General features: G+C 36.5%; 1 protein-coding gene across 1 annotated transcript in view; it reads left to right on the top strand.

Annotated features, from left to right (window-relative positions):
* The window catches only part of ST8SIA1 (ST8 alpha-N-acetyl-neuraminide alpha-2,8-sialyltransferase 1), a 151,203-nt gene extending 144,199 nt beyond the window's left edge, over positions 1–7,004 (top strand). Inside the window, exon 5 of the mRNA XM_069491128.1 lies at positions 6,518–7,004. Coding sequence (XP_069347229.1) covers positions 6,518–7,004 — 487 coding nt within the window. The remainder of the gene's footprint in view (positions 1–6,517) is intronic.
* The last annotated feature ends 8,732 nt before the right edge of the window (positions 7,005–15,736 follow it).

The following is a 15,736-nucleotide window of genomic DNA, read 5'->3' as shown; positions in this document are numbered from 1 at the left end:
ATCTTAGTTTCTACTATTGGCTAGCCAGTAGTCACAGTACAATTTATGGAATAGCTGATTTTTCACAAATTGGTTTGAAATGTCACTTTTATCATATAGGGAATGTCTAAACATACATAGGTCTATTTCAAGACTCATTCTTCTGTTTTCTCATATATGGTTTTTTCTTGCATTAGTTTCATAGTGTTTTTATTGCTATGGTTTTATAATCAGCTTTAATATTGGTAAGTTCTGTGTTTCTTATTCTTTTGTCCAAAACTGTCTTGAGTATACCTACTAATTTATACCTTCTATGTGAAGTTTTGAATCACTTTATAAAATTTTACTTTACAATAATATTGGGATTTTTGTTGAGATTGCATTGAACCTACAAATTTATTTGAGGAGACATCTTTCTATGTTCATTACTGCCTCCGTAAAAATGGTATATATTTATTTTTAGGTTTATTTCGAGGTGTTTGGAGGCTTTGTTGCTATTCCAAATAAAATATTTGTTTCATTATATTTTTCTAATATATGATTGTTGCTATGTAGCGAAGCTAAAAAGCTGATCCTGCCTAAGTATCTGTTGGCTCCAATAAATAATTTTTCAGTTGGTTCTCTTATATATTGTAGATAGTTAATTATATCATCTCCAGATATTGATAGATTTCTCCTTATAAACATACTTAAAATATGTTTTTTAGAAAATTTGGGGGTGCAATGTGTGTGTATCTTTACATTGCTGACTTCTAATTTTATTAAATTTTTGATCAGTGTGGCCTATATGGTGATAATTGTTTGAATATATTGGTTTTTCTTTTGTGACATAATGTGTGGTCAGAAATTTTCCATTATGTTTTTAAAAATGTGTGTTTTTTTATTGAAGACTCACTATGATCACATATTTGTGAAATTCTATCTGTAGTTTTTTTGGCTATATATATCTTTAAAACTACCTTGTTAAGTACATAAAATTTATTGACTATTATTATATTTTCTTGGTGGTCTTATGCATTCGATCAATATAAATTGTTTCATCTTTTTTATGATTGTAAAAATTACATTTCTCTTTTTACCAAAATAATGCATGCAAATAGTTTAGAAAAATCCAATAGTCTGACAAAGCCCAAAATGAAAGGCTGCAATCGCCCGTTCAGACATCCCCACTCCCCCAGGTCATGTTCCAAGATATTAATTCCTCTCAACTTCTTCAAGCTGATTTTCTTTCTTATTACATTTGAAAGCAGCATGCTTAATGACAATTTTTAAAATTCCAGCTTGTCTGTTGATTGCGTATGGAAAAATAATGATTCATTCTCTTCACGTGCTCCTCGCAGGGCCCCTCCCCCAGGCACACTTATGTTTTCCTGACCTCCCGGTACAGATCTATGATAATCAAATCAATAGTCAGCAGTACCTTAGCGTCTGTCTCCACAAGCATAGTTCACATCGGAGACAAGAAGTCTAGTCCAGGTATTTTATATCCTGCCCAACTTTTAGTTTTCCCCCAGAGCTAATAAAACCTTTCCATGCAACAGTCACTAATCCATCTCCGGACTCCCTCCAGAACCGTAACTCTTATTCTATTACTGCCAAACGCATTAGTCTATCAGGGGCATTTTTTGTTGTTGTTGAGACATCCATCCTGGCGCTGTCTTCTTCTCTTGCTAGAATCTGATTGATGGCTTTCTAGGCCTACTGTGTAGCTATTTTTCTGGAGCTTTCCTTTATCAGAATCCATCAGTTGTTATATTTTTAAATTACCAACAGTACTTTCTTATTCCTTAAATATTCTTTTTCTTTTCATAGCATCCTAGTCTGGATATGATTAGCTATTAATATTTCTAAACAAACTAATTATAGATTTTCAAGAGTTTTCTTCTGCCTCTTGAATATCTTGGTTTTCTCTGGGTCCGTTTGTTCTTCCATTTGTTCTCAGACTCTCATGTTGGAGGCTGTCTTTCAGTATTTTTTGATTGTGGCTGTCTTTGGTGACTAGAAGCTCTGTACAGAGACTGCACATGTCAACAAGAGAGCTTCACTCTGGGTTGAGAAGGTAGCAACGTTGCTTTCTTTTGGACAGCTCTCAAATTCCATGATCTCTAGGACTTCTCTCTGGAGCCAGTGTCACTGTTCCACTTGGGAACTGTAAGCCTGACTGCCAGTATTGTATGAGTTGAGAAGAATTCCCAGCCACTATTCCTTCCTGGAGACTGACACCGCCACCCACACACAATGATAATTGACCAGCGCAGGATTTTAGAGTTCAGCCCACCTGGGTATCTTTGCTACCCCATAATCTGAACAATAACCTTGCTGATTATTCAAATACATTCATCTTTCCCATTATCTCCTGATACCTTTTAGAGAAATATTCACTAAGTTAGTTCATGCTCTGGTTTCCTTTGGTAAGCTTTCTGTTTTTCAGAGGTAACCCAGATTGGGGATCCACTGAAGCTGTGCTTTCTTTTCCTTTTTCAGAATCTATATGGATTTTTAAAAATATCTTTTCTTGTATGTCTAGAGATTTGACATAGGAGGTGAGCTAGACCATCACCCTTTTCTTATTCTATTCAGTTTGCATCTTGACTAGCAACCTGTAACTGAATGCCTTAACATTTTTTATTGAAATTCCTTTTAGATTAATTGTTTTTGTCCATTTTGAAATCCATATATTTAGAACTCTGTAGTTTCATCAATATTAATCTTCTGTTTGTCATATTTTCTGTAAACATTTTTCAGAGTAATTCCCTTTTTATTTTAGGTATCTTATTTTTCATGGTAATGAAATTTTACATCTTGACATAATCGATTTTGTCAATATTTTCTTTTGTTGAAAGATATTTTACAAATGTCTGATAAGTTCTCAATTGTTTTCTTTAGCTTTTTTGTAATGTAGATTTTAACTATTTATCTTACTTATCTTTAAATTATTTTGTAATTTATGAATCTATTCCAAGTCTTCAAATTGTTAGCTAGCTACCTCAATATTGTTTATTATATAATTTAAAAAATTTTATTGGTTTTATCTCCATTATCACCTACTCAATTCATTTGTAAAATTTGCTATATTTCTGTGATTTGCACTCTATTATGGTTTTTCTTTATGCCCATATTCATTATATATTAATCATTTCTTTCTGATAATTCATAGGCTGATCTGATTTAATTTTTCTTTTTAATTCATAGGCTTATTGGGCTTCATTTTTTCTTTTTCAATTATTACTTATAGTTTTCTGTTCATACAGTACACTATTCTGAGCTAGGTTATAAAAAGTAAAGGATGAATAAGACGTGTCCCTTGTCTTCAAAGAGTATGTAGTCTTGAAGGGTATGAGCAATTCGTATTGGGGAATTCAAAGAAGAATCTTTTGAAAGCTTAGCTGGAAGGAAGGAATAGCTTAATAAAGAAAAGCTGAAGTTAGGTCTTGAATTACAGGCAGAACTTCACCAGGCAATGAATGAATGAGCAAAAATGAATCCATACATGCAAAAACTATGTGGAAATTTGCATATGCAGACATGGCTAGAGCATAGGCTGAGGGCATGGGGAGTAGCTGAGTATGAGGCTGGAGAGATGAGTTGGAGCACCACTTTTGTATAATTCTAGTTGAATTTTGTAATAATTTAGTAAAATTCCATGTTCACCCCATTAAACTCTTAATCAGGATAATATTAAATATATTAAGTATACCATACCAGTTATTGAATTGAATTGAGTCCTTAAATAATATCATTTGTTGAAGAAGGGGGTAGGTAAACATCATAAAATATAATCTATAGGTTGGTTCTTTAACAGTGTCAATAAAATTAAGGCTATAGTAAATTCAGTTAAAATTCAAAGAGGGAATAATCAGAGAGCTTTAAGACAGGGAACACAAAATCACTTGTCCTGAGTTTATTGAGGCTGTCTGTGATTCTCCACTAGCATGTAGTCCCATAGAGACAGGGATCAATTCCGTCAGCCAGCAGAGCCCTGTGGAGTGGGAGCCATTCTGCACAGCCATAGGAGGGATGGAAGCAAGAAAGGAAGCCAGTAGGAGTATACTAACTGCTCTAAAATGTGGATGGCAAAATGGGAGAACTAGAATGTAGCTCTGGGAACAGTATGGGCATATTAAGAATTTTCTTTTGTTAAATTCTAACCTGATTGTGGTTAATCATTTCACATTGTATATAAAAGCATCATGCTGTACACCCTAAATATACACAATTTTTGTTTGTCAAACATACCTCAGTAAAACTTGGGGAAAAATTTCTAACCATGTTTAGAAGACAGAAGGGTTTAATTCAGGTAGAGATGAAGAGGCTGAATGTTTTAAAGAGGAAAGACCCACTTCAGAATACGAATTCTTTAGAAAGTGTAAAACAGCTTCTCTCAAGATACAAAGGGGAAGAGATAGCACTTCTTGCTCTTAGAATCTTGCAGTAAGAATAAAATTAGAAGATATAAAGAAAAAGGTGTGGAGGGATAGATGCAGAGAGCCAGACAACTTACATTGATGCTTTGATCTTCTACATAAGTATATCTCCTAGACATCAGTATCAGAATCATCCAGGAGTGCTGAATAAAAATCCAGCCCCCTGGGTCACTCCCATCACAAAGCAGGAAGCTATGATAATTAGTGAACTCTCCCCATTATTCTAACTAAAGTGTGAGAACCAAAGCTCAAATGGAATAGGGAGTTATCTGCATGGTGCGTCTACATGACTGGGAAAGTATCAGTGTTTTAGGAAGAGAGCAGAAGATATGGGTGGGCAATGGAGGGAAGAAAAGAATTACTGAGCAGAGCCCATTTTGAAGTTGGGAAGCAGGAATTGGTATTGGAGAGGCTGGCCCAGCTCCAGCCTATGGTTGCAATATGCTTCCATAGCTTCTTCTAGGGTAAAGTGATTCTGCCTAAAGACCCTATCATCACTTCTCTATTTGTCAGGGCCCAGGGAAAATTGCTAAAGCAGGCTGCTGGATCAAGGACATGAAGAAAATGAGAGATTTCCCTTCCTTCTGTGCTTAAGAAACACACCTTTCTGGGCATGCAGAGTAAATAACAGTTTGCCACATACAATCCTGTGGATTTGTGTATTCAGAATTTTAATTTCAAATATTTATGATGAACCTGCCGACATATCAGGCCAGATGTCCCTCTGCTAGTTGTAATTTAGTTCCATTCTTCGATGCTGCTGCTGTTCCCACACATGGCCAGAGGCAGACAGCTCCCCTTGTGTGAGAGAAGTCAAAAGTTGCAAGGCCCTAGTCTAGTTCACTGTCCTTTCCTTTTTTTGTTTACTTGAGTCTATCAGCATCCTCTGTACTGATCTCCAGGCTGCCATCTTCTTTCTCCGCAGATTGTCTTCTATAGGACTAGAGTACCTTTTTATTGACACAGACTGACAACTGTCAAAAGTGTCATAAATAGTTACCAGTGTAAAGTTTCCCCACCAGGACAGAGTGACATCCAAACAAATAAGAGACACATAACAGTTTTTTCTCAACATGCTTTATCTTCAACCACTGCCCCCAGCATTCCCACCTCCCACATTCCAGGGACACGAATCCTCATCGTTGTTTCAGTGCACTGTATACTCTTGCCTGTGACCAAAGTGGCCCTTTGAGTTTAGCTGCTGTTCTCTCTGTCATTTGCCTAACGAAGTGTATTTAAATGTTATCCCCTTTCTGTAGCTTTCCCAGACCCCACTCCCTCTTTCAAGGCAGAACTATCTTTTTCATCTGTATCCCTTAATGCTTTATGCAAATATCAATTGCATGTAGAACATTATATTGTACTCACTTGTATTTTTGTTTCCACAACTGGACTGGAATTTCTTAAGACCAAAAATTGGGTCATTAATTTTTTAACTGCCCAATGCCTGACACCTAGGATGTATACCATAAATTTTAGTTGAATACATTTAAACCAGAGACCCTTCTCTTTATGTAATCCAAACTGAAAGAACTTAGGAAAATAGAGTTCTTCGGAGCAAGCCATATGGTAACTCTCTGCATCATTTTATAATAGTAATGAGTTTTTCTTTCTCCACATAATATTATAGTTATAGTATAGCATTGCTCAATCTAAATACTTATAAAATCACAGAATGTCAGTGGAAATAGGTATCCTGGAAGTGATTCCTTTGATTTGCAGATGAGGAAACCAGTCCTGTACTTACAGACCACACAGGTAGCTTTTCTCAAAATCCCAGCCAACAACCTTTATGAATTCATGAGAATTAAACCATTTTACATTCCAGGCAAGTACATTATGGAAGAGAACAAAATGTACAGTGCATTTTAGTACTGAGGCAACCCTGTTAAGGAACGGTAGCCTGAATTTAAGGTGTTGGGGTCGGGGAAAGCCAGAGTACTTGATGTGAGATAATTGGTAAGTTCAAGGTGAATTTTAAATGCAAGTGAGGTGTTTTTCATGTGTTTTGCTGAGATGGTTTGAGCTATTAGGGCCATCAGAAGACAGTCGCATGGGTTTTGATGAGTTTCTTTTTCTCCAGGTTTAATGGAGCCTCTTCTTCTCTTTAATAGGTTTCAGAACCTACTGTGGTCCAGAAAGACATTTGTGGACAACATGAAAGTCTATAACCACAGTTACATCTACATGCCTGCCTTTTCTATGAAGACAGGAACAGAGCCATCCCTGCGGGTGTATTACACACTGTCAGATGTCGGTGCCAATCAAACAGTGCTCTTTGCCAACCCCAACTTTCTGCGTAGCATTGGAAAGTTCTGGAAAAGTAGGGGAATCCATGCCAAGCGCCTGTCCACAGGACTTTTTCTGGTGAGCGCAGCTCTGGGCCTCTGTGAAGAGGTGGCCATCTACGGCTTCTGGCCCTTTTCCGTCAATATGCGTGAGCAGCCCATCAGCCACCACTACTATGACAACGTCTTACCCTTTTCCGGCTTCCATGCCATGCCCGAGGAATTTCTCCAACTCTGGTATCTTCATAAAATCGGTGCCCTGAGAATGCAGCTAGATCCATGTGAAGACACCTCACTCCAGCCCACTTCCTAGGGACAATGGAAGAAGAAAGGACCAAGTCAGGGTATTTTTGTTAGGTTTTCTATGTGACTCCAAGAGGGAGTGGTCAGGTGGTTCCATGGATTTGCAGGGAACACTTGGAAAAGACAAGAAAAGAACAACAAAAACCCAAGCAAAACTTTTAATGTTGGCTTAGAAGACAAATAAGAAACGAAACATCCCATGAAACGTTTTATAGCACATGGTGGATTTGCAACTAGTAAAATGCTGACGGAATGCTGTTGGTAAAGCACATTTACATGGTTCAAATCTAGAAGATGCAGTTCAAAAACAAGACAAACTAGGCTAAGGAACTAATCAAGGTAGAATAAAGAAAATGCCGGGGCAAAAGTGTTGCTGACTGTCAACACAAACTGGCTTAATAATGATAATAATAATGATAATGATAATAGTAACCTGTCTTATTAAGACTGGCATTAGAACCATAGGTTTTTAAAAAATTATTATTTATTTTTGCCCTATTTAGGGGCAGTGGGTGGGTGATGGGGTAGATTTAAAAAAAAATCTCTTACTGAGTAATGCTACAGCTGATTATTGTGATTTGTTGAACCACGTCTATATTGACTATAGTTTCCCTCTATTTTTTAAATTTTAAATAAGAATTGCTTCTTCCTCTTTTGTCGAGTCTACTTAGACAATGTGAAGCATTGTTGAATTTAGACTGTGTTGATTCATAGTCTGGATAACATGAGCCACTTTCCTTCTCAGAATTTAGGACATAAACCCAATTTTAGGTCTGCATTATGTAAGCCTGTTTGCATTGTCATTATTATTTTAGTGCAAAAAGACTACAAATGGGAGTGCATTGTTTATTTGTAAATTGGCATAATTGTCTTCATAATGTAATGTTCAGAAATGAAGTAAAGCACAATGATGAAAAGCTTAGTCTCTGTGGAAGACAGCCCAGAAGGCAAATCCCTTTTCTATCTACCACGGTATATTCACTCCAAGATAAAGCATATGTATGCATACATGCAAGAATACACATATACATGTACACACACACACACACACACACACTTATATACACACAAAGTTAAACAAAACTCATTCCTGTGCAGCTATGAAAGCTGAATTCACATGACCTGGTATGATAAAAATTTAATGAATGTTGGTGAGCTGCAGATGTGTTATGTCATGTCCACTACATGTTCATATAAAATAACCCAATTTCCTCTTGCTGCGCATGATGCCCATACAAGCACGAGATGCAAGTCTTATCCCCAATAATTGCCCAAAATGAGCAGAATTGTTTTACTCATTCTGACTTTCCCCAAAATCTCATGAATGGGCCCAAGGTTGAACATGGTCACAAAAGGCATGGTTTGTACAAGTAATGGGATATGAATTAGTAGCTATTTATTTCCTTGGTAGCAGTTAGGACTGCTTAGACATCTTGTTACACTGGCTTAGATGCACAGCAAGAAAACTCTATAGACAGAAGCAGCCAAATGTGTTTGCGTATCAGAGAAATGTAGACGAAGCCTCTCATTGTCTTTGTGCTTTGGGATGTCTTAAGCTAAAGGGAGACACTAGAACTCACTATCTTTATTCTTTTAAATGTCACCAAAATGTCGATAAACTGTCCCAAAAAGTTCTACTTCAGTTTTAAAGGGAGAAACTTAGTATAGCATATAAATTAGTACAGGTGACATTTTTTGGTGGGTGAACTTACATGATATAAAGATAACAAAGAAAAATTCTATAGAGAAGTTATATAGAAAAAATTCTTAGAAAAATTCCATATCATTGGAGTAGGCAATTTGTAAATGCAATTGAATATTGAGGCTATTAGAGAAGTTAGCAGTTAAAATATGACTGGTTGACATAATGCAGATTGTATTGATACTTAGAAAGTTAAGAATTTGAGAATATCAATTCTATGCAGAACTGGTATGTTATTTTGATCCTGTATGGCAATAAAAAGGTAATGAGAATGTCCTATGGGTGAGCAGTGTTAAATATTCACTTTATGTGCAACCCTGAATATATTTCCTCTTTTGAGCTATTGTTATTATTTAGTAGTTACCTAAAAAAGGAATACATTTTTACCAGTATACCATTAAAATGTAAAAGGGCTAAGAAAAAAACACATGCAAAAGTGAACAAAATATGTGCCACTCAGATTAGTGCTTTGATTGCTAAAATTATTAAAATGTAATTCATGAGCCCCGTAAAGCCCATACATCACAGTTCCATTGAAAATACTATGTGGAAATTTTGCATCTTGTTATGTTTTCTGGGATAGATTTATGCAATAGACATCTCCATAACGTTTAGTCTATAAATTTGTAAAACTCTATTCATGTGGCTTCTGAAAAGCACAACAGAAATGGCTGATACTGGTAACGTTTGATTAGACCTGTGCTTCCCAACTAGGGTGATTCCTTTGCCCTCTCTGGTGTCATTTGGCAGTACCTGGAGACATTTTTCATTTTCCTAGCTCAAGGATGCTGTTGGCATGTAATGAGTAGAGGTTAGGGATGCTGATGATCATCCTACAATGCACAGGTCTGCCTCTCTTATTTTGGGAGTGTGTGCCAAAGTGCAGGTGAAAGAGGGATATGAAAATGGGAGTGTTTGCTTCACCCAGTTCCAACACCCAGGAAACCACCTCTTGGGGAAGGGAAGGAAAGGTGGAGCCTTGAGACTGTTAAGGTCCTAGGTCCAACAAATAATTACCTAATCTAGAACATCAATAGTGCCAAAATTGGAAAACCCTGGATTAGACCAAAGGGGTATTTGGATTGTTCTCCATTGTCTTCGCTTAAAGATACACACACATGTTCACACCATTCAAAGTATGACTACTATTTAACGAAAGTGTTTGATAAGGTATATTACAGCTTGGTGTTACTTAATAGTGACGACTCATAAGTATGCCCAACATATGCTTTTTTCCATGGTTGGTTAGAGGTTAGATAGATGTTTCTAAACAAGAAGTGTGTGTGTGTGTGTGTGTGTGTGTGTGTAGCATGATATGTCATGCATCTCTATCCTTATTACTATGTGTTCCTAAGTAAGGACTTCTCTAGGGCTCTCCTGTAGAGTACTCTGTAATTCTGTATTATTATTAAGAGGTTGAATTCTAAACTCCCATCATTTTTTCTTGTTTATCTGAAATTAAGACTTTCAAAATTGGGCCTGGTACTTTGCCAAATTTGGCCAATGACATTTTAATATTACTGACCCTTAAGGTTCAGCTCAGAAGACATTCAGGTTATGATAGACACATTCAATAAGAAAATATTTAATCACGTTTGGTGCATCTGCCAAGAGAGAGCATCACTTTCTACCATCAGACTAATTTTTAAAATTGTTTTTCAGTGACAAAAATTAGGTTGCTCCTTGGGGAGCAAAAGGAAAGATGGAGAGACTGAAATGAGTATCTTGACAGGGCTTTTAATTTTTATAGCCCCAACTTGAGAATAGCACTGATTCAAAAGATCATGAATAAGGGCGACCTCTGTTTAATTTTAATCACACCTCAGGAAAATTGAGATTGGTGAAGGATGAAGTCATTCCATAAGAAAGAAAAATAATGTGTTATATGAAAATTTTTTATGTGGAAGAAGACTCCTACATACATATGCTTTAAATAGAATATTTTATCAAAAGTTTATATAGCATTGTTCAGCTAAACTGAACAAATCTCACACAAAAAGTTGAGGAAGTGCTCACTGGATTTTGTTTCTGTGCAGTTCACTTTTAGCTATCTTAACAAATGTAGAAAGTAAATTATCCAAAATGGCAGATGTTCAGACAATACCATGTTGGCTTTGTGATGTCTTGTGCCCTTCTTGTGGCTAAAAATTTGTTTAGGCTAAATATAATTTGTACCTGAAGCAATCTGGACAGCGTGACTTAAAATGGAAAATAACTGAAGAAATCCTTGGATTTTAAATTTATCAAAAATATTCTTAGATTAGTCAAAAGCTTTACACAGGAGTGTTACAGATGATCCAAAATGGAAATAATGTTGATAATGTTTATTCTTGTCAGCAGCTGTTGTAGTTTTATAACTTTATATACAACCTCCTGTTTCTTTGTTGGGAAAGTCAGCCATCTAAAGTTTTCATTTCTGTGTTTGAAAATATTGACTTTGTGACAATTTTAACTGACAAATCCTTGTTAGGAGGGATCTCAGGGGGAAAATGTCACCCGTCCATGGAAAACTTTAGGAAATGACTGTTGTATAAACACTTTCCCACCTGAACCAGGTAATAATATCTGCTCTGTGTTTGTAGAATTCCAAAGATCAAGAGCTGTAAGGATTTTTGTGTGAACTTGAGGACTGAGAGTAACACTATGCTTTTTATTTCTTCATCTTCCTAATGTAGAGGTCAGTTCTCAGATTATATGACTTCGGGTGGGCAAACATCAGGAGTGGCAGTGGGTTGACAGTTTCAAGGCCCCTGCAATCTAGGTCAAGGCCTCTAATAGTCAGCAATAAACGTAACTAGCAATTTTGGCAACTTCATTCCACTGTGTGCTAGGGAGAGGGTGGGGAAAGTGGCAAGGAGGAGAGGACCCCTTCCCCAAGCCCTCTGCATAGAAAAGGTCAGAGAGGTCTATACCCGTGACCACCTATCTCTGTCCTCCCCCAGGGGAGCTGGCTTGGCTGTAGGGTTGAGCTAGTAGCATTGTGACTAGAGAGGTGATGTGGAAATTTGCTGAGAAGCTCAAAATTTCACACTGCCTTAAATTGTTTTATTTTGTTTTTGCTTAAACATGTGCTCTCTAAATGTAGGTGTCCTGTGGCAGAGTCACCCTGACCTAGTTATATCCCTGCTGGTGATTATGAAAAGCGGAGCTTTTCTCCCATTCAGATGGATTTTTTTTTTTTTTTTTTTTGAGTCCTTGAAGCTAGGGAGACAGCAAATATTCCACCAGTTCCTATATAGCTTCTCTGAAAGCCCTGCAGACTAACTCGCAAGAATTCTGAAGCCCAGTGTCTGTTTATAAACTCCTAAATATGAGGCCACAATATTTAGGTTGAGCACTATAAAATGTCTATTTTGTAAGTGGGAGGAGACTTGAATCTATAATTGCTGTAGCTTTTTTTTCTTCCTATCATAAAAAAAAATGGATACCATCTGCTTTACCCTCTGCCTAGGCTTGTCTTTTGAATTTTTTACATACATCCTAGAGGTGAGAGATTGAAACAAGTGCATGAATGGGAAGCTTATTCAAACATAACACAACCTCTGCTCATCATTTCAATAAGGAAAAAATACATGCTTCTGTTTTCTTCCTCTAATTTTCTTCTTTGCAGTGCCAGCATTTCTGATTTCTTCTCTCTCTAACACATAAGGAACAAATATAATGTTACAAATTGACCTATGAGACCTGTGAACATTTGCATGATAGCCAGAGCCCATCCCTATAACTTTTTAAAGCTCAAAAGAGGAATTATATTGTAGGGTCACTCATCTGTGTTCCTATTGATCTCTATATTGTGCTAAGGTCTTTTCTGATTTTGTTTTCCTGTTAAAGCTGTGGGATATGATCAGTGATGCAAACCTGTCTGGAACTCTTATAGAATAACATCCAAATATATTGATCCTGTCTTTTTTCTGCTTCCATGTAATTAGACTTCCTTCAGATATTTATTTTAAAACCACATGCTTCACACAATACCAATAAGCATCTAAGAGATGTAATTTAATCCAAGGCAGAGAAAACCAGGAATCAGATAATGTCTATTTTTTCTCTGCACAGTAAGAGAAACCAAAAATTGTAATAAAAAAAGGTTTAACCAAAACGACAAAAAGAGATAAAATCCTGGTTTTCATCTGAAGGGACCATCAGGAATGATCTCAGAAGGCAGTTCAGCAGAGAGCAAGGAAGAGGCTGTTGACCTTAAGTGCAGTCCCAAGAATGGAACTTTTTCAAAATATTTTAAAGGAAATACCTTGTCATTCAGTTGTTATGGTTAATAATGAAAAGATGCTAGAGGAAGCAGTGTGAGAGAGGAGCAGATGGTGAAACACTTAGGAAGAGAACAGAAGATGGCACCTGTTTATCCACTCGGACCTTGATGGTCTCAAGGTCCCTCCGTGTCCTTCCCCTCCCCAAGAGGTGGTTTCCTGGGTGTTGGAGCTGGGTGAAGCAAACACTCCCATTTTCATATCCCTCTTTCACCTGCCCTTTGGCACACATTCCCAAAATAAGATTATTATTTAGATCTCCTGTCATGATGATGCAGTGACAGAAGAATGTGTCGCCTTGAACCTTACCTTTGCAACATGGTCACCACATGCTACACATAGCCAGAGTTAGAAAGCTATAGTCCCCTGTTGCTATAATTACTTCAGTAAGGGGGTTTTGTAACCATTATGACTTAAGTAGATGTAGATGCATTTTTCCCCTATGTTCCAGTGTACACACACGTATACACACCTTACATTATTTATGCCAGTGGAAAAGAGGGAGATAGTGGCTTGGGTGGGGGTGGTGAGTGACAGAGGATGCCTTAACTTTTTCTGGCGTGCCCCCCACTTACTTATGTGTTTCTGTCATGCACCTCTGTCGCTTTAGAGATGTAACCATGTCTGTTTCAAGTTGTATCTTTATCATCAGCAAGAACTCTTATAAATGTAGCAAATGTGACTATTTTATAGCAATGCACAATAGTATATAGGCCTTGGAGAAGTCTGATAATAGTATGTAAATATTCTTTGTTGATGTAGTATAACCTTTTGGTAGGAAGCTCTTTAGGCGGTAGCTCCAGGAGGATTCATAGATTGAATGTTTGTTTCTCTAACAAATTCTAGTATTCATGGAAGCAAGGAATCAATTGATTGCTGTTTTATATTCAGTCTTAAGCACCAATCCCATGGGCTTTCTTTCTGATACGTTACTATAGACACTCCCCTCATGATATACAAGATTCATAATTTAGGATGATTGATGACTACTAGGGTACATCATAGTCAGAGACATTAGAGAGAAGGGAAGAGAAAAGGCAAATATAGCTCCGTTGAAAAACCTGCTTAATCTTCTAAGAGTCTAAGATATTACTAGAGCTCTAGCCAGTTACTATACAGTATAGTTGGTCTGAGAAGTGTTGGAGGAAAAAAATGTTTCTCTTTGATCTCTTTAACTCTATTATTGCACATTATATACAATGCTACCTGTGTGCAAACTGTTTTCTCAAGAGCAAATTTTTAGAGGCTGGAGGTAAGGAGAAAATAGAAAAATTCAAATATTCTTTTTTCTCATATAATGTAGTCTATCAGTTCATGGATATAATAATTCTGGAAAAAAATTTAGATTAGTCTGTACAATTGAAATCACCTTTGAAGTGTATATGGAATTGCTTCTTCCTATTAAAGCCAAACTTCATGGGCAGAAAACACGGGGAAAATCAATGCTCTTCATTTCTTTTTTTTTTTTTTTAGAGTTTCATATAAAATGTTGCAGGTAAAAAAAAAGTTTAATTGGTACTTTTTATTGTGTGACTTGAAAAATAGTATCTATCTCTGTTGGTTCTGCTGAGTTGTTTCTTTCCACATAATCTAAATGCAATGTCATGGGAGGAGGTTTGCTGTAAAAACATGTCTTTTTCTTTGGTGTGTTCATTGTAATTATGGCTGGCAGTGAGAAGGTTCAGTAAGTCTCAATTTCTCTACCTCCTTTACTTGGAGAAAACTTGGAAATATACCCTGTGAATAAAATGATTTTTTTAATAGCACGTGAAGTCTTTTTATTTGCCACAATTGAAGGGGTAAGGCTCTTTTCCTGTTCTATTCCTGTTTTATTTTGTATCCATACCAGCTACACTGATAACTTTTTTCTTACGGATTAAAAGTCATGCTACTTAGTGAAAAAATTATTTTAGAAATATTGAATTATAATTGCTATGAATAGAATGTAAGAACACTATTGGTACCTCTTATGCAAGTAAAAGGCACTGTTTGTTGGGCAAAGTAGAAAGAAAATTGAGCATTTATTTAATATGATTAATATAGACGAGCCCACTTTTTCCAGTGATAAAATTTTTCCTTTTTGTAATGAGTCAATATCAGTATGTGTGTCCCAGAGATACTTTAAGACATTCCTAACAAGATGCAAAACATTTAGATTCCTCTTCTGCTCATATGGGTGACTTTGAAAAGCCCAAGCGTGCCTTCTTATCTGAATTATTTAGATAATTGCTTCAAACTCCCATTTCCCTTGGGCTCTAGTGGCCTGGTTCTGCCAGCTACTTTCTCAGAGGGAGTGACATCAGGAAAAGTGACCTTGGTCTGTTCTTTATCATATATTTCTTCTCAGAAATTGATCAAGATACTTTGTACAGATCTCCTTATTAATTCTCTGACTTCATTCTAACACAACAAGCTTTTTGGGCTACAGCTATTTTAGGAAGGGACATTTTATTACCAAATGGAAAATATACATGGTGTTTAGCTGATTCATTTGGGGGAAGAAAAAGTCAGAGCTGTAGTATAAATGTGGGTTACCCTAACCTATTCTCAGACCATATGAGGAAAACAGATTTAACTTGTTTTCACCAACTATCATTAAGTCAAAAAAAAATCTAGAATTTACCAAGTCCTGCTGTTCCATTGTTTCAATGTAAGCATTCAAAAACAGATATTAAGAATCCAAAGGCATTAATTACTCAAGAATTCTCCCTAAACCTAAAAGAAGGATAATTACAAGTCATAGACTATACTTTTGCTTGAAAACTTATTATTTGG

This window comes from Eulemur rufifrons, chromosome 16 (assembly GCF_041146395.1).
Source record: "Eulemur rufifrons isolate Redbay chromosome 16, OSU_ERuf_1, whole genome shotgun sequence".
NCBI classification, from domain to species: Eukaryota; Metazoa; Chordata; class Mammalia; order Primates; family Lemuridae; genus Eulemur; species Eulemur rufifrons.
This window is presented reverse-complemented; position numbering and strand designations above follow the sequence as displayed.